The following is a 19,569-nucleotide window of genomic DNA, read 5'->3' on the forward strand; positions in this document are numbered from 1 at the left end:
ATTGTGCTCATCTTTTATCATGTTTTCAACCTGAACTTGGTTTTATATTGTGCTGACACAGTTAAATTGAGCAAGACTAAGCCCACTGTATGGAAGTTTTACGTCACCTTTCTAGTGAGTAAAATTAGATTTGGGCTATCGAGAAAATATCAAAATCGCAATAAAGGCTGTTGCAATATGCGTAGCTCAAAGACATGCAATAATTTTCTTAAGGAATTTTACGCTTTTATCTGAATTTGATAAGTCAAATGCAAATGTGTATCGCCACCCAATAGTTGACCGCTATCTAGGTGAATTACAATTAATTAGCTAAGAACATACTGAGCTTGCTTATTTAAATGCAAGATAAAGAAATTACTTATTTCATTGAAAATGTCATCTTTATGCACATGTTAAATACCAATACAATATTGATATCGCTATGGTCAGCATCCATATAGCATAGGACATGTTTTTCCAATTATCGTGCAGCCCTATGTATGTATATATATGTATATATATATGTATATGTATATATGTGTATATGTATACATGTGTGTGTGTGTGTGTATATATATATATATATATATAATATATATGTATAATATATATGTATATATAATATATATATGTGTATATATATATATATATATATATGTATATATATGTATAGATCTCTAATCTCGTTGCACACTTGATTACAATGACAATAAAGGGATTTCTGATATCAGTATATATAATATATATATGTGTATATATATATATTATATATATATATATATATATATATATATATATATATAATATATAAAAAACAATAAAAGCATTTTAAAAAAATGCAGGCTGTATTAAAAAAACAAAATGTCATTATATTACGGATACATACATGAAAACATTGCAACGTGTCCTGCACCTGATGGGGGAAGCCAATTAAAATCTTGTATTCTCAGAGGTGCTACTTACATTAGTAATGATACTTAGAATTCATAATGCAAGCACTAACCGACTGAAATTTCACAATTTATTGGTAAAAGATTTCATCCGTGGTAACAGGATCTTTTTACATTGACGAGAGACCCATCAATGCGCCACATGAGGAGGAAGCACTTGTAGACAGCAGCAAGGACAAACTCCCATCTCTCAGACCTTGAGTAGATCCAGACTCTTTTCTACTTAGCTTGGATTCATTATGTCAAACAATGGAATGTAAAGGACAGTCAAGTAGTCCTTGTTAATTTTGAGACGTTACCAAATGTCATTTGTGTGAGACTTGCTTTTATAATCGTCTTATTGAGGATGCTTTCAGCGCTTGAGACCGCTGTGACCAAGGAGGTGGACATACATTTTTTGGCTTCAAAATTAAGCCCATTTACCCTTGATTTTTATTTCTCTTTTCAGCAATATTCCACTTTATAAAACCAAACTTACTTCCCTAGCGTGTTCTGATAAACGTGCAAAAGAATGGCCAAATAGTCAGCGCTACTTTCTTGTTATTGCAGTGGGCGGGAAGCTGTATGAGAATTCCCACAGTCTCTCAGCCTGCGACACGACAAGCCTCAGTGGCTCGGCTGCCTACAAACGGCCACAGCCCTCCAGCACCGGACCGGGGATCGCTGGAGCAACCACAGTAGGAGGGGAGGATGGAGTGAAAAAGAAAAAGAAAGGCAACTGGCGCAACAGATTCGGACCTTGCTTCACAACGGACGTCAAGCCACCAGAGTCATCGCCCTCCCTCGCTTTGTCCACAACCTCCACGGCCAACACCTCCTCCTCTTCCTCCGCAGCCCCCCTTTCATCCTCCTCCTCGACGCTCTCTGGCCGGCCTGGCTTAGTTTCCAGCGGTGGTTTAGGAATGGGAGGAGGAGAGAGGGGTCTTGGGGTCATAGGTGTTGGCAGCGGGATCCAGAAGTCCCCCTCACTCCTCAGGAATGGGAGTCTGCAAAGCAGCAGCGGGCCAGGTGAGAGCGCAGAAACATAACATTGCCATTTTCATGTGCGCACAGTCTGATTTTGACACAGCCATTTGCAGTGAAGGCATTGAAGGCTAAAACCATTAAAGCGTTAAGAGTGTTGGTAAAATTGTGGAAACACTGCTGTGCTGTTGCAATGTCTGACATGTCGTCTGTTCACTTGTGGCCTTTTCGAGCCTCTCAAGCAAGACTAATTGGGATGCTATTTTTGTTGGTTTATATTGTTTCCTGACAATAATTCCCATTCTTGAATACAGATTAATTAAATAGAGTGGTCTATAGCTTTCATGTGTTGTCATTTTGGTATAAAACATCTAAAATCAAAAGCGCATCGGATGTATACCATATTTTCCAGACTATAAGCCGCAGTTTTTTAACCATGCAGCTAATACAACGGTGCAGCTTTTTTCTTTCGCCGGTAGGGGGCGCTATAGTTCAGAAAATACGCTAAATAAATGGCGATTTCAAAAAAAAAAAAAAAAAATTTCTCTTGGGTTTGTTCTGTTTTAATTAGCAAAGTTGTTGCCATGTTCAAAGGTATTGTTTTAACAATTTGTTTATGTACCTTTATGTGCATTCGCAGTAAACAACTAATTTTTTTCAACATAGAAAACTGCAGCTTATACCCTGGTGCAGCTTGTGTATATATATATATATATATATATATATATATCTTTTTTTTTCCCCAAAAAGAGTTGCTGCGGCTTATATGCCGGTGAGCCTTATAGTTTCGAAAATATGGTAGTTTATTATATTACAGATTGATTTATTACTTTTGTCTGTTAGAGAATGGATAGGAACAGAATCTTTAAAAAGCATTGCATATTAAATTGCATATTGAGTGGGTGCAATTAGATTGTTTTTTTAAAATGTCTTCTTACTGCGGTTGTATGTCATGGTGTTTTTTTTGTTGTTTTTTCCCCCCTCTCAAAAAAACAGTTCCTGCGGCTTATAAGTGTTGCCGGAAAATTTATTCCACATTATTAGCTGTGTCAAATTAACAAATGTTTTTTTCCCCCTCAAAAGTGATAGTTTTGGACATGTGAGGTTTCTGACCCACACGTCCGTGATAAGTTATTTCTCCTCTGTTTAAATCACTGATAGCTAGACAGTTTTGAGTATTTTCCCAGATGGGCTTAATTATTGGAAAATCCCTTGTGAAAGTCTACTTTATTCAGGAAGTCACCGGTTTTATTCATAATGCGGAAAGAGCTCTGTCTGATCAGGAAAAGTGTGAAAAATATGAGAGGGCCTTGCAAAACGAATAACAACTCTGGACAGCTCAAGAAAATTTAAGCGAGGTTGCCATTCTGGTGGGATTGTTTTAGAATAATTAAAAAATATATATTAATCACTTCAATTGCAGTAATTTATTCGGAAAACAAACAAAATAGCATGTACCTAATAATTTGCAACATAACAGATTACACTGATTCACAAATTTTTACTTTTTTTTAATAGCTAAATATTTTGCTTTGTTTGCAAATCTGCCCTCATATTTTCTCTAGAAGATGAGCTTTTTATAATGATGATGATAATAATTATCATCATCATTTGACAATAGTATAATATGTGATACAGGAATATATTCAGTAATATTTTTAAAGCACCACAGCAAGTGGAATTTGTTTCGGATGCATCGTGGGTTTTAATTTAAAATGCATGGTAAAAGCCGCATTGCTACTTAAAAACAAAAAATGAAAGAATCTTAAAAACGTGCTTAGGGGGGAAAAATGAAGACACTTTTTTTTTTTTTTAAATTGCGTTGAAAGAGGAAGTTGCTTTTATAGAGTTATCAAGGGTACCGTTATTGTTTTACGTCATTGCTGCATGTTCTGTTATTTGGAGCATTGTCTGGTAATTTTATCCAATTTTCCTCCAAATGATAATGTTAAATAGAAACGACAACCTTTTTCTTTTGGACAGAAAGACACAAACGGTTACCTGAAACCATCAACATTAACCCATAACAACGGTTATACACTTTGTAATAGGCTTCTTGCAATGAAATTTTGGTGTGTGTGGAGCTACCCAGTTTTTTTTTTCTTCTTCTTTGTGTTCAGTTGCTTGGCAACTGCTTTGGAGTTCCCCTCTGCTGGAGGAAATGGTTCAGTACAGCTCTCATATCCCACGTTTCCACTTTCTTGCAGGATTACCACCTTTTTTGTTTATCCCCGCTGTCTCACAGCCCACCTGCTCTTACCTTGTTTCTCTATTTCTCACATCCTTCCTCATCTGATGATGCCTGCTTGTTTTCCCAAATGCTAATGATCGACTATAATTGAATCAACCGAGATGAGATGTGATTTTGTTGGTGTCTTGAGTGCTGAGAAAATAGATTTATTAGCGTAACTATTAGTGTTCGATTTTTTTTTTTTGCATGTCTCCATATAATTAATACGTGAGGTTTTTCTTTTCATTTTTATTTGGCTTGGATTTGGAGATTATCTGATGTTGTATGAAACTGAAAATATAATTAAGATTAATGGGCTCATGATAATAATAATGATATGCTTGCTTAACCATCAAAATCAAATTCACCTCTGTGGATGCATGATATTTTGTTTGGGTATTCTGATAATTTAGTGGCGCTGCAAGCTTGTGTACTCGAGATTTACCACACATGTATTTTGAATGGGAATAGCCACTACAATGCAATTTATTATTTTATACAAATTGCTTTCCGGTTATATTTTACAGTTGTTTGCATCGTTTAAAAAAAATATATACTGTTTGTTCCGTTACACGCGTACACACCCCCCCCCACGCACACCACACACACACACCCACCCCTTCACACACACACACTTACAAAAAATTAATGTGTTTGTGAAGCTCCACTTTGAAAACTCCCCAGCATTAATTGGAAGGGGTGTTTTGGGGTTTAGTTTTTCTTGTTTAAATTTCAAGACAAGATACATAGGACAAATTATTTATTTGCGCTCCGCTGGTCTGTGAAAAATTCTGTGTGTGTGGCACATTGTTGCTTTTCCCCATAGTACTTGGTCATTTGTAACCACTGCTGGTGTGAGAAGGTAGGGGAAAGGGTGCTGATATGGCCTTGCATTTTGTGTGCGTGTGCGTGGGTGTGGGGGTGGGGGTGTGTGTGTGTGTGCGTGTTAATCGCGTGTGTGTGTGTGTGTCTTAATCGTGTGTTCGTCTTCACACTGTAAATATTTAGCTGAGGGTTAATGTAGGGCAGTAATGGGGAGAATCCTTGGCTGCTCTCCCTCCCCCGTCATCCTGCTTACTCCACCATGCTGATGGATAGATAGTTAGCTTGATAGATATGTGCTGGTGGGTGGCGAAAGGCAGGGGTTCATTTTTGGTTAGGTTAATGTTTGACGGCGGGGGTCGGTGGGGGGCGGGGATGGGACTCGTGTGTTTGTTTGTGCGTGGTAGATGTTGGGTGGACATGAATATATTCTGGCCTGTGTGTGCATGTGTGAGATGAGAAATTTTTTTTTTGCATTCTACTCCCTTAACAATTTGTTTTATTTTTATATGTTTCATATTTGTGTTAGTTTCAGTTGTTTTTGTTGTACATCATAATTTTTGTGAGGGCGGGTGTGAGGGTGTGCTTCCATCCATGCATTTTCAAAGGGTTGCAAATCAGAAAAATATTCTTTCACATTTTTTTTAAATAACCGTAAAATGTTTATGCACTTCTGAATTTTTGTTTGAGCAAGCTCAAATTAGATTTAACAATCTTGAGTGTTGTGGGTAATTGTGCTTAAAATAGATGAATAAGTATTCAGGCAAAGTTTTTATTTGAAGCAGTGATCCAAAACATAATTTTCACACACACACACACATACACACACACCCCCACACCCCCGCGAGCAACATTCATCAATGACAATTTAACGTGAGCTTCAGCCTGCTTTTTTCTCCTTTTCCAAAACCACAACAAGATGCATATAATTTGCTTTGTAGTTCAAATTGACAATCCATAAAAGGACAATAATATTTTCTCAAATAAACAGAAAATCTGTTTCACTTATTCTTGGTACCTGTTTTAAAATGTTGTAGATTATCTGAACAGGAAAAAGGAAAGGACTTCACAGTTGGCCAATGCTGGCAGATGTGTGGCAGAGTTCTGTTATTGAGCATTTTAACAAGTTATAATTAGACATTTTGGAAGCCCCCCTAAATGAAAAATATTTGAATGTTGTGCCATGGGTGACATTTATCACAATTTCCTTTGGAATGTTTTGAGAATCAAAAGCTATTTGTTTGAACTGTGATACGTTATTTAATACATTTATCTGTATTTTAAATTTATACCCAACACTTGTAATTGAAGCAAATGTGTAGGTAATTCAGCGCTACTGTGAGGTAGTTTAATTTAATAATGTGTATTTTTTCTGCATGCTAAAATGGCTGGAAACAAATATTGCCATCAACAATCAAAAATGTTTCATTGAACCTTGAGCCGCTGATACATTCGTACATGTCGTCTTTTTCATTTGCTTCAATGAGTGTGAGAAGCTTTTCATAGTTGACGTGAACAAAACAAATAAATTGTCGGTTTGGCCTCTCATCCAGCTGCTGAACATCTCACAGGAGCACATGCCCTCCGAGTGACTGCAGCCTAGCTTTGGCTTATCCATTTTTCTGGTGCATATTACAAAGTGTTATAAATAGTATGTAGGCCCATGTAGTGTATAGATAGCTACCCCCCTCTTCCCCTCCTCATCTCCCTTCTCTGCTCCTGGCACAAAGATCTCTTGTTCCCCCAGTGAATGTATGCTGCCCTGAGCCATTCAGGCTTTTGTGGGACTGAGAGGCCCTCTCTTCCCCCCTACCACCACCTCTGCTGGGGTCAAAGGGGGCTGGGGCAGGGCTTATCCCCGGTTAGCGGCTGAGCTCAAGCGCGTGTGTGCGTGTGTGTGTGTGTTTGTCCGTGAGTGTTTGTGCGTGTGTGTGTGCGTGCTTGCATTCGTACGTGAGGCAGGCTAAGATAAGGAGATGAGGCGTACACATGCATATGTGAAAACAGAATTGCTAATTTTTTGTGCAATATAATATTGTGTTTTTTTTTTTGTCGTTTGTGGTCTTTTGGGGGAGTCTAAAATTTATATTTTTCTTCATATCATTGCTTGGTAATGTGTGAGATGTTAATTTGGACTCCTTTCAGCACAATGAAGCTTCGCCCAAAAAAAAAAAATAATAATAAAAATATTTTGGCAACTGATACAGGAGCCCTGCCGTGTGTTTTCTTAACTTTACCATAAATAGATAAATTTGGGTGTTAATTGTTAAATTGTTAGCTCAGCACAAACTGTTGACATTCCTTAAAATTTTGTGTGTTTTGTATTTAAATGATTTTTACACGTTTACAGAAAATTAATCTCGAAAAAAATATATTGGCAGAGATCATTCAAGAAATCATATCAAAAGCATGTGCCCAACTGTCAATGTTTTCTTAATTTATTACAAATACAATGTCATCCTTATTCAATAATGCACCTGTTAATCTAAAGTATATTTTTATTAAACTGACTGTTCACAGGTGTTTTCTCCAGTGGCGATGGGTCATCATTGTCAGGCCCCGGCGCTGTCACCATGGGCGGAGTCACTTCGGACCAACTGCAACCAGCACCTTCTCTGGCCCCTCCTTCTCCGTTCACTGCCACAGCACCCCTGACCAGCACAGCCACCACACACGTGAGTGCGAACACAAGAACCGTGCTGATGACACACAAGCACACTTATCCTTCTGTTTGGCTCTTTTTCCAAAAATCCACATGCACAGTTTATTCAGCACCCTCTGTCAGTCCAACAACATCTTTACGATGAGGTGTAGATTAACTGCAGAAGCACAAATAAACCACCGCTCACTAATTAAAATAGCTTCACGAGAAAATCTCAGTGCGGTACGTTAATTATGTGTGAGGCACATGCGTCCTGACCTTGTGTGAATTGTCTATTCTCAGTGCGTTATTGGACGGCTGATGGGACCGTGCATGCGCTGAGGTCTTCAGGTTTATTCACAAATTAGTATATTCCTTTGTCGCTTTTGGTGTTTGGCAGCCAATTTTGATTGCTAGTGGCCTTCATAGAAAAATTCCTTATTCTGTAAATTGAAGCGATGCCTTTTTTTTTTTAATCCTGACTAAAGTTAAGAAGTTAAGGAATGAAACGGATTTTCATAGCAAACAGCCTCCTTCATTATTGCTGAATAGTTTTTGAATGCATTTGTATGAATTTTTCAAAATTACTCGTCGCTGTCCTTGTCTCTGTTTGCTGGGATAAACAACAAAAATAGCAATTTATTTAAAGGACTTGATGATCAACAAAATCATTTTTTCCCATAGTCATATATTGTATATTTTAAACTTTTTCCACCTACTTAATTTCCAACTAATCCTGATATATATTACCCTGATAATATCTTGGGAGCATTTTCGAAGCACCATTTAACTAAGGGAAAAGGCAGGGGTGGGGGGTCTAATCTGTAGTCACTGACCTCAGTGTCCTTCTTTTCAAAATGTCCTCAGAGAGAATTTTCTGTCAGTGTCCACACAACTCCATTTTTCTCCCGTGTCCCCTCACAACCTCTTTTGCTCTCCGCTGCTCGTTCACACATCCACCCGTTCGCTCCCCTTCTACTTTCCCTTTTCACCCCCTCCCAATTCATCCGTCTCTCTCTTACTCTCCCTCTGTTGTCTTGTGATGTAATGACATCTGACAAGCACCACAGTAGGGACAGAAGGGCCGATATAAAGTGTGTGTGGGGGGGGGGGTGCGCGTGGGTGTGTGTCTGTCTGTGTTTAGTTTTGTTTTAATTTTTTTTAGGCCTGGCGTTTATCTTAGCCAGCACCTCTCTCTGTTTCTACCCAATAGGCCTCGGAAAGCATAGGAGACCTCGGTTATTTGCTGTGTGCATATGGTGGAGACGTTTGGGCTGTATAGTGCGTCTGTGTTTAAGTGAGAGATAGGGAGATCCTTTTAAAGAAAGCATGTGAATATCTGTAACACACACACACACACACTCACACACCAAGCTAACCCAACTAAGGAATTTGGACAGCAGTCTTCCCTGTGTGTTCAAGACAGACTCGAGCCGTTTGTTACTTTCAGTACACTAGCCCGCTCCTGGCTGCATGTTCTTGGCTATCAACCGAAGACAGAAAAAAAAGGAGAGTGTCTTTAAATAAAAAAATAGAAGTAAATGAAAAATGGACGTCAGTGGGTAGCAGGTAGCAATATGGCACTGGGAAAAGGAAAAATCTTTACCAATTTCTGTGAAGGCACAGTGGAATTTAATTTAAGAGGATTTCTTTTTTCCAGGTTGTTTTCACATATCTGATGTTGAATTAGGAATAGGAGATTATATATATATATATATATATATATATATATATATATATGTGTATATATACACACACAATATTTTGTTGTGAGCATGTTTGTAGGAATGACCGCACCATATCACAGCTGTTTGTTCCTACGTCCATCCGTGCCTCTCATCGTAGAAAATCAGATTGTTTCCATGAGTAAATTATTTGCATAATTACAACTATTGTAATCAAACTATGAGCTCTATAAAAACAATTGGATGGTGACCTTCATATGATGTTTTTCTGTGTCGGATGGGAGCAAAACCGTCAGGCATTTTGTTCCCTCCCCTCAAATCATTCTCCGCCTCTGACTCAAGCCCCACCTCTTTGCTCCACGGCCCTTATTTGGGAAATATCTTAATTGGATTAAACTCTATGCATCAGAAACACTTTGTCAGCATGTCAGCGTTGTGTCAGTTCTCCGAGGGGCTTTGGGCCTCACGTGTGAAGCAGAACAGAAAGCTGCGGTGTTGCTGTATTTGATGAAAGTTATATGAAATTCACGGCCCTTAATCTTTTCATCTATTCATCTTTTTTTTTTCTTTAACTCAAGCAGAACATTGCAGGCCCGATCCTTTGAGCCTTGTTATACGAGTGTGAAAAAGTTTTTATAGTATTTATCTTGGTCTCTGTTTTTTTTTTTTTTTTTTTTTTCACTTGGTGTTCAAACAGGGGTGGGTTTTTTTTTAATCCAAACACTAATAATGCTATATTTTTAAAGGTATTGCCACAAATATCTAATTGTATTAATGCAATTTTGTTAATTGATGAAATCTTTTCTAAAATAATTATCCCTTTCAGATTTAGTTTCGTGATATCAAATTTATTTCAAATGCCTCGTAATAATTTCTGAAAGTTTTTATTTTATTTACCAAAAAAACCCAAAATATTTTCAGTTGACTATTTACTTATTTCATAGGTTTCATGTTTGTTGTCTTATATTGATGTTTTTGAATTGTTAGTGAAGACCTTGTTCATCCACTCTTTTTCTTGTGTGCCTTGAACGTAACTAGTTGAACGACCACTAAAATATGTGTCAAAGTATTTAGAATGCTGTTCTTGCCGTGCGTGACAGCTTGTCTCCGCGTCAGCGTTGTCAGAGGGCAATAAAATCTAATGTTGTCTCAGTTCACCCATGTGTTAAAAAAAACACACTGCAGAACAGACATTAGAGTGTTGTTTCAACAGTATATCAGCAATGCACTGGCTCAATTTACTCAATTTTCCTGCATATTAATAGTATATGTGTATAAGCTTATATGTAAACTGCCGTATACTTTGAAATGAACCTGCAGTTGCTTTATGTGAATTGTCACAAGACTTGTCATCTCCCGCTGTCTGTGATACCAGTATGGAGAGTGATTGTGATTTGTGATTACATAAGTGAGCTGTGGTGGGAATTAAGGATTTGGGATAAAGGAAGATGAAGGTGGATGGTAAAGAAACACTAAAATAGTGGGATGTTTTTGTGATTGTATATTGTTGGTCTTTGCATTTAAGAGGTTGTTAATAGCCTAGTGTTCATCCTCATCGTCATGTCACTTGACGAGGCACACACAATTGCCTCGTCAAGTGTAAAAGACAGGAGCTAAGTTGTTTAACACAAAATTTCACAGTCACTCTTTGAAATGCGACAGATGCAAAACTGTCTCTTGAATTTGTGATATAATTTATTATGCCGGTTAATGAGGTGTCTCGCCATATTGGATGCGTTTCCTTCTGATCTATCCCTTGTAGACTTATAGACGGGCTTTGCCGATCAACTTGCACGTGCTGTCTGTCAAGCTGGCAAAAATAATTCCAGATGACACTGCTTGCGTATTTTTTCTCCAAGAGAAGCAAAAGGTTTCCATAAGTGTGAGAGTATGTTGCTAATTCCTGTCTGATCTGTAATTCTCCAGCTCGCACACATGAAGATAAAGACACCGCCTACTTTAGACACAAGAACTGTTTTTTTTTCTTTCAAACTGGTACTAAAAACATGTATAGTATTGCTTTTGCTTGAAAAATAAGGCTTTTTTTTAACCACAAAAGTACAAAATTGCACTATGTGGCTTTTTGTAACTTTTTCTTGTTTCTGTGCCTTCTGTCCTCAGGTGAGCGTTCTTCCAGGGTCAGTATTCAACCTGGCCCCGTCACATATGTTTGGTAACCGTCTGAATCCGAACTCTGCCATGGCAGCGCTCATCGCCCAGTCGGAGGCCTCACCCGCAGGTTTGGAGCTTAGCCATGTGACACAATCATGTGTGAGAGAGAGCTTGGAGGGTGAGGGGCGGGGGTGGGTAATGGATTGTCACCACCCCCTTCTCGTGGTCCTGCACAAAGGTCATGGGTCAACGCTGGTGAAATTTTTAAGCTCCTCCCCACTAGCTCTAGTGACAACCCCCACCCCCCTACCCCACACCCCACTTCTTCTTTGGGAACTATCAAATGAACACATTGAGTGATTTTTATAATGCAGTAAGTTTCACACACTTTCAGTTTCTCCCATAATGGATTCATAGTGATTTTTTCATTGTGAGAGGCCTCTCAAAAAGAGAATAGTTTCTTCCTGAAACAAGATATTTGCTTGAGAATGAATCTGAGAAGAAGAGAAGACTTTGGAAGTCTGATACCGCAGTCATCAGTCAGATCCTCTCTGACCTGCAGGTTAACTCACTAATCAGGCTGAATGACAGGGCCACAGGGATGTGTGTGCATGCGCTCGATGTGTATGTGCGGTGCGTGTGCGTGTGAGAGCAATGCTAAGTGTTCTTACATACGATACTTACACTATATTTGGATTATTGAGAACATTTGTTTATTTTTCAGGGCTGTACATGCTATTGGACCAAAAAAGGCAATTGCCTCTAGCCCCAAGATTGCCGTGGGGCACTCAAGTGTCTCATAAACACTAATTACTGATTTCTTTTAAAAATTGAAAGCCAATGTCATTGTTTTCGGCTTAATTCATGCTTTAGTAAATATCAAAATGCTTAATCTATCATAATTGTTTCAAGTGTTCACCCCCCTCCAATCTTATGACTTAATATGTGCTGACATGAGTCTTAAAAAACAACAAACACAATTGCCCCCCAATGTCTTAACACTATATATATATATATATATATATATATATATATATATATATATATATATATATATATATATATATATATATATATATATATATATATATATATACATACATACGTGTGTGTGTATATGTGTGTGTATATGTACATATATGTGTATATGTATATATATGTGTTTATGTGTATATATATGTGTATATGTATATATGTATGTATAGATATGTATATATATTTGTGTATATATATCAAATTAAACGGCAATTGTTTGAAATATTTTAAGTAATTTTTACAGGTTAGAAATTTTTGTCTTCCTGTATGTTGCAGATTTATCGTCCTGTCGTCGTGTGTGTGGAAACAGGCGTGTGTGGAAGTGCGGCCATTTACTTTGGCAGCCATCTCTCGTTGCTTTTTGTGCGCGTGGTGGGAGGCGTCAGGATGCAAGGGGTTACGAGGGGAATGCGCATTTGGTAAAAAGTCGAGCGAAGGACTATGGCGCTGACCTAGTAGGGTAAATGCTTAGATTGACTCTTAAGTAGAGGGGAGTTTAGTGCTAGCATGTAAATGCAAAAGTGTGTGTGTGTGCGTGCGTGTGTGAGTGCATGAGTGCGCTCCCATGTGTGATTCATTACGCTCTCTGAGGGAAATGAAAAGAAGCGTCTGGCCAGTGGCCCAGAGGAAGGCGGCTACATGAAAGAACAAGTAGGCAAGGCCCACTGGACAGAAAGAGAAGAAGAGGGATTTTGAATGAAGTCTCGTGTGTGATGGTTACCGAGCGAATCCAAGTTTTGGTCTGTGCAGTTTGATGATGATGTCGCCCCAATGCGTTCTTTCTGCTGACATTTGCACAAAAAGGGGAAAGCAAATTCTCACCTCATCTTGATTGAGAGTTACATGGTCACAATGAAGTTTCATGAACGCAAATGCACATTTTCCTCTGCTTTTAAGTGTGTACATTGTTCAAATATTTTTATCAATGGAGACAAGCTTTGTTCAATTTATCACCATTTCAGCATTTGCATCAATGGCTGCTGTTGATTACCAACTTCTATGAGTGTTTAGCTCCCTTCTGTTGTCTTGACGAGAACGCAAAAAAGGCGCATTTATCAGGTCGTGCCCAGATGTTTATTTTCATGCATCTTTTTGCTGCCCAAATAAAAATATTTTCTACTTTTTGTCCATAGTGTGGATCTATATTTTGATGGAAAATATGTCTGTGTGTATGCGTAGATCAGGAAGCTGGAGACAGCAGCGTCGGTGTGCATGGCTTCTCCATAAGGGCTTCTCCCAAGACCACGCCGCGGTGAGTACACACACACGCGCACACACACACACACACTCACAGATGCTCTCCCTCCCTCCATCCCCATTTACATTCCAAACTGACCCCCCCTTCACCCATCCCCCTCTCTGCTTTTCCCCTTTGCTGGCCCCCCATCTCCTCTTTCTTCCTCTCACGCTACACACACACGCACACACACACACACACACACCCTCCTATTTAGTTCCCACACGCCTACAGGCAGTTCTCGCTCTGTCAGCCAACGATAACCTGTGTTTTTCAAGGTGGTAACCATCCTTCTTCCGTGATGGAATTTTTCTTGTTTTATTCGCACCAGGAAAGACATTGTGTTTTTGCTTAATTTTCTCTCCCGGGGAATGTTGGAAAGCTTCGGTCGAGATGGGAATATTAATTGCAGAAATCCTTGTTTGGTTTTGTATATTTATGGGATGGATGATTTCACTTGAGAAGGTTGGTGATGTTGTTTTGGGTGTTTAAGAACAAAAATATTTTGTTCTTCCGTATATCTCGTTGCACACTTGAGTACAATGACAATAAAGGGATTTCTGATTCTAATTCTAATATTGTTGTGTATTTATTGTACAAACGTCAGGCAATTTCAAATAAAACCAGCCAATTTTAACATTTAGTTTTTGTATGCGAATGTAATACTTGCTTTTTTATGTTCAATGGGACTTTTTTTAATTGAGAAACTTTTGCATGTGTGTGTGATGCAAAAGTCGAAAACACACTTTTTAAAAACTTTGCCCGAAATTGTGAAGACACAAACATATACACACACACACACTAATTTTCAACACATCAACATATGTAGTCCACTTCCATCGTCTCTCATTATTCATGTCTTCTTCCTCCACCCTGTCTGTCTCACACTCTCTCTCACAGGCACACACACACACGCACACACACAGCCTGGCCCCTGTTCATTAGAGGCCACTGTAACAACAAATTGATGTAGTTTTATAGCCAGCAGTGTCTATGTTTGTCTGACATTTATGTTTGGTCGTTAATCTCCCTATTGACCTCTCGATCGCTTCTTTTCTATCTGTGCTCGCATTCTCTGGCTGTCCCTTTATTCAGCTCGCCAATTGGCGGCCTGCAGATCCGCTATGACTCGTCAGGGTCGTTGCCCGGACCAGGGCTCGGGTTGCTAGGGGCCGGGGGAGGCGGCGGCGGCGATACGCTGCCCCCAGTGGCCACCACCATTGAGCAGCTCCTGGAGCGGCAGTGGAACGAGGGGCAGAACTTCCTGCTGCAACAGGGCGCGCAAGGAGATGGTGAGAGGCAACACACCACTTCTGTGGTCATACTTTCAGGCATCAAATTTGAGGAAAGGGATAGGTCAATCTTGATCTGGCCTGCTCGGGATTAACTCATTCACTATCTGCCCTGGTAAAGTGAATGTACTTTTTGACGTCATTATCCGTCAATGGCAATGATTGAGTTAAGTTCTTGTGTTTGCCAAGCCCCGCCCACCGAGTCAGACTGCACGGGCTAACTATGCTGTAGCTGATTTCGGCCTCTGACCTCCCTCTGGGGTCTATATGTCAAATCAGTCCATGGCTAGTGAAAGCATATTTTATGAGGTCTGTGCAATGTGGGATTTTTTATTGTCAGCGGTACCAGTTTGAAGGACCTCTCTGCCACAGAACACGCAAACATTAACTCAAGACAGTCCAGCTGCTGACTGTCAAATGTTGTTTGTTTTCGCTTTGTTTCTCAGTGGTGGGCATGCTAAAGTCTCTGCACCAGCTGCAGGAGGAGAACAGGAGGCTGGAAGAGCAGATTAAAACGCTCACCATGAAGAGAGAGCGACTGCAGCTTCTCAGTGCTCAGCTATCAGTGCCTTTCACACCCACTTCTGCCTCCTCTGGTACACACACACACACACACACACACCTATTGATAAGTGAAGGTAAAACATTTATTCTGAATGGACAGAACACTGGTTTTATTCATAACACTGTGTTGTAGATGTAAAGGGAGGAGGCTCTGACTCATCGTTACCTGTGGCAACTCAGGTAAATCACTTACACATAAATCACTTTAAATGATGATGGCATCAACTTCCCGTTGTTTACCATTTTGGAAAAGAAACACTTTGAAGTGTTTTACTTGTACGAACAGGTCACGGTTTTATTTGTGAACCCAGGAACTAGCCTATTTATTAGTATTTCAAAGAATTTGATCAGTCTTAATATTTTTTGCATTTAAAATGTTTTTTGTTTAGTTCCTCCAAAAATGTTTGAGTAATCGTGATTTCAATTAGTACTAAAATAATCAAAATTTATATATATATATATATATATATATTATTTTTTTTATTTTATTTTTTTAAGTTTGAGTACTTGTTTGTCACTGACATAGGGAAGAAACTTTCAACTGAGGACCTCCTGAACTTGATATTTCAAACTTTCTTTTGTTATTTGTCATGGATTCTGTGTCATTCAAAGAACTGTTTATTTTAGATAACTTTATTGCAAAATGACTGTTGCACAACATTTGTTATTCAGCAATGGAGCCTGCTTTGTCTGTTTTGGACGTCTATATTGTCGATTTGCCTTTTCTGGAAATGTCTTTCTTCAGGCTTCTGACTGACTAAATGTCTTTTTGTTTAAGTGTTATTTCCACATGAACAATTGATGCGTGTACTTGACAGGCAACAAATGCTTTTAAATGTGGACAGATTTTTAACACCATTCATGTGGATAAAGCAATTTATTTTCTTTTTTTTTTTAGGAAGGCATAAGAGTTTTGTCACATTTCCCTCAGGCATGTATAGTGTGTAATCCATTCAATATTTGTATTCCTTCTAGGACAGTGCGTCATGTGGTGGCCACAGCAGTAGCGGCTCTACCTCTTCCCTGTCAACCCCCCCCTCACTTTCCCAAAGTCCACCTCAGCCACAGCTAAACGGCGTCATCGCTGCAGGGGCAATCCCGGCCGGGCTGGGGAGCATGTCCGGACTGATGGGCACGTTCGGTGCCGGAAGCGCACTCGGCATGGGAGGCATCTCTGGCACTCTGAACGGAGTGATCCAGACTTCGGCAGGAACAGGAAGCCCGCACGCAACGGGAGCTTCAACCTTAACTGTCAATAACAGGTAGTGTAGGCATTATCTTTGTGTGTGCCGTAGTGTCTTAATCTGTGAAGTATCATTATTAAATTTGAAACACAAGTGCCCACTCTCATGTTGCTATGCACAGGCCTTATTATTTTGTTAACTTCCGGGACTCTCCTCTTAAATGCACTCAACTTATTTACAGGTGTTTGCCATGGCTGACTCTGCGTCTTTAAGTTTTCTAAAAGGCAGGAACAAACAAGCACGCAAAACAGTGCCAGAATAGCTCAGGAAAGATGAGAGGCGGCACAGAGAACTTTTTCACTTGCCAGAAAATTAATCGCCATATTTTGTAATTTTGGAGCATCTGTCTGATCTAAGGCCTCACTTGGAGCAAGTCTTGGAGGGAGTCATGCCAAAACGTGGTTATCGTCATCAGCCAATCAGTATCGAGAATTTACTTTTACTAGGTCATGCAAGTGAAGAGGAAAAAAAAGCTGGTGAGAACGGTTGAGGCAGATCGGAAGTTTAAACCTAAAACTTTCTCCTCTGTTTTCTGTGTTGGTAGTTCCGCGCGGCTCAGCTTGGCCGACCAGCAGAGGCTACTCCAGCAGCAACAGCTCCAGCAGCTGCTGGCATCCCAACCCTCCGCGGTATGACACACGGTTAGCTATTTTATGCTTCAATATAATGAATTATTAAACCATTGTCATTTCTTCCCCTTATTTGTCATCTTTCCAGGAGCACTTGCATTGACCTTACTCCTCTGTCCCTTCCTCGTCTCGTCTGGAATCGAAATATTTGTCTGATCTGGACAATTTTTCACAGCATTATTCCCCTTATTCGTTCCCTACTCCGCCCCTTCACATTTTTTTCTGCGCCGTCGACTCCCAGCGCTAGCAACTAAAGCAGCAAACAGCAAGACCCGCTGCAGTCTCCACTGGACATAATTTCCTCCATCAACAGCCACCAATCCCTTTCCGGTGCTCCTGTACACTTGCCCACATGCCTCAAGGCCACAGGAGAAGACAAGAAATATGTAGTATTTGGTCTCAGAATGTGATACAGGCTTGCACACTTCACAATGGTGAGCGGCAAATTTTATTTATTTATTTTTTGTGTGTTTGTGTGTGTGATGGGCGGTTCTAGTCAAGTTTTCAGAAGCATCGCAAAGTGTGCGGCGGCCCTCAGATATTTTTCACCCTTCATCCAACACCGGTCTGGTCTTTCTGCTACGTCATTCTCTCAGGGGCCTCTCTGCACATTTTAGCACACGTGTTAGCAAGACCACAAACAAAAAGCGCACGGTAGAATCCCTTCTACAGTAGCAGATGCCTGATTGGCATCTGTCCGGCAGTGTTCCTAAAAAGACAAAGATATTCCCATGATGACCGCTCTGCCTTCCTTCGTGTGGATCCGTTTGTGTGTCACTTGGCTCAGTCACCGCTGAAGCCTGCTTGTGATGCTCTATTTTTGGGTTCACACATGAGCGAGCTCACTGAAGAGGGCACAAATGTTCACCGGAGGAAATACAAAGACATGGGAACGTTCACGTGGATCCACATACCTTGATGCGTCAACACGTGGAAGTGGTCATCCTTCTTGAATGAGCCCCCTAGCTGCACCTACCTCCAAGCACGCAGGACCTAAATGGCCAACAAACGCGACCAATAAATATCCACAACAGTCAGGACCGGCCAATCAACGTCCACACTCAAAGTGCCTGAGGCCAAGCGATTTGTTATTTTTATTTTATTTTTTTTCCCCAACCTTTCCCCTCCCTGTCTCACTCTGCTCTCTTCATGCTGCTGGCAATTAAGCTCTGTTGCCAAGGCAACAGATTACGAAACACTCTGTCTTGTCACTTAAAACCAGGAAATGTTATTGTGCTGTATTCTCCAATATGAAAGCTAACTTTTGTATTGTGATTATTTTTTTTTTTTTAATTTATTTGTTTACGTAACGGGTGTGTGATGATTGTATCTTCCAATCCCGTAGATGTTGCTTTTTAACATCTCCTTGTCCTACTGTGTAAAGTTTGGCTTCTTTATTTTGGTTTGGTATTTTGACTTCTATTCGGATTCACGCATTTTCAATGATTGATGATGGGGAGTGTGTGACTGCAGCTGTTTAAAGGGTGGGTGTGGGGTCCGTTCTTACCTCGTTAAATGTAAATAGATCTGTTTCCCCTCGTTGGCTGGTGGTGTACATAAGGGTTTGTCAGAGGGAAAGCCAATGAAGCCTCAGTTTGTATGTGTGATGTTTTTTGGGGGGGAGGGAGCAAACAAGGTTTGAGGTTTACTGGACACACAAAGTATTAATTTATTTTTATATGTGCAGGGACATTGTTTCTTTTTTTAGATTTCACACTGTTTTTCTTAACGTTTTATACGCCAAGGCACCGTGTTTTTTCATCTGAGCACAAAATGTTTGTATCCGTTTGTACAAGTAAAGATAAATAACGGTGGGTGGAGAAATAACATTGTATTTCAGAACACAAATTAAAGAAACACTCTGGATTAACTAACAGGTGTGTGTGTTTTTTCTTAGGGGATGATTGACAAGCCTGACAATTGACAATATCGCTACGCATCCGCATAACAATTTTGTCATTAAAAAAAGCCAAGGACTTTATTACTTTACAATTACTATTTACCATAAACCTGGCATGACAAAATTTCCTGTACCAAGGCATTGAAAAAAATATTTCAAAGCATCATTGAGTTATTTAATAAATGTGCTTAATTTATATAATTTGTAACACTTTGTATTATATCAAATCTTAGAACAGCCAAGAAATGCCGTTTAAACACTGATACATTTAAAATAGGTTATTGAA

The 19,569-nt window shown here is 39.6% G+C and overlaps 1 protein-coding gene and 1 long non-coding RNA gene across 7 annotated transcripts in view; one reads left to right on the forward strand and one right to left on the reverse strand.

Annotated features, from left to right (window-relative positions):
• Nucleotides 1-18,792, forward strand: part of mllt10 (MLLT10 histone lysine methyltransferase DOT1L cofactor) — a 41,925-nt gene extending 23,133 nt beyond the window's left edge. For all 6 annotated transcript variants that reach the window (XM_088283176.1, XM_088283178.1, XM_088283177.1 and 3 more), the window contains 10 exons: nucleotides 1,479-1,937; nucleotides 7,465-7,619; nucleotides 11,392-11,509; nucleotides 13,597-13,669; nucleotides 14,750-14,946; nucleotides 15,393-15,542; nucleotides 15,644-15,690; nucleotides 16,486-16,772; nucleotides 17,299-17,383; nucleotides 17,472-18,792. In XM_088283176.1, coding sequence (XP_088139302.1) covers nucleotides 1,479-1,937; nucleotides 7,465-7,619; nucleotides 11,392-11,509; nucleotides 13,597-13,669; nucleotides 14,750-14,946; nucleotides 15,393-15,542; nucleotides 15,644-15,690; nucleotides 16,486-16,772; nucleotides 17,299-17,383; nucleotides 17,472-17,486 — 1,586 coding nt within the window. In that variant the 3' untranslated portion in view covers nucleotides 17,487-18,792. The remainder of the gene's footprint in view (nucleotides 1-1,478; nucleotides 1,938-7,464; nucleotides 7,620-11,391; nucleotides 11,510-13,596; nucleotides 13,670-14,749; nucleotides 14,947-15,392; nucleotides 15,543-15,643; nucleotides 15,691-16,485; nucleotides 16,773-17,298; nucleotides 17,384-17,471) is intronic.
• LOC148318158 (uncharacterized) lies at nucleotides 1,034-8,563 on the reverse strand. Its single transcript, XR_015839924.1, has 3 exons — nucleotides 8,422-8,563; nucleotides 7,456-7,595; nucleotides 1,034-1,915 (listed from the first exon to the last, which is right to left on the reverse strand). It is a non-coding gene; the product is annotated as an uncharacterized LOC148318158 (long non-coding RNA).
• Nucleotides 18,793-19,569: the final 777 nt, after the last annotated feature.

This window comes from Idiotropiscis lumnitzeri, chromosome 19 (assembly GCF_059441095.1).
Source record: "Idiotropiscis lumnitzeri isolate Australia: NSW breed Sydney's pygmy pipehorse chromosome 19, RoL_Ilum_1.0, whole genome shotgun sequence".
NCBI lineage: Eukaryota > Metazoa > Chordata > Actinopteri > Syngnathiformes > Syngnathidae > Idiotropiscis > Idiotropiscis lumnitzeri.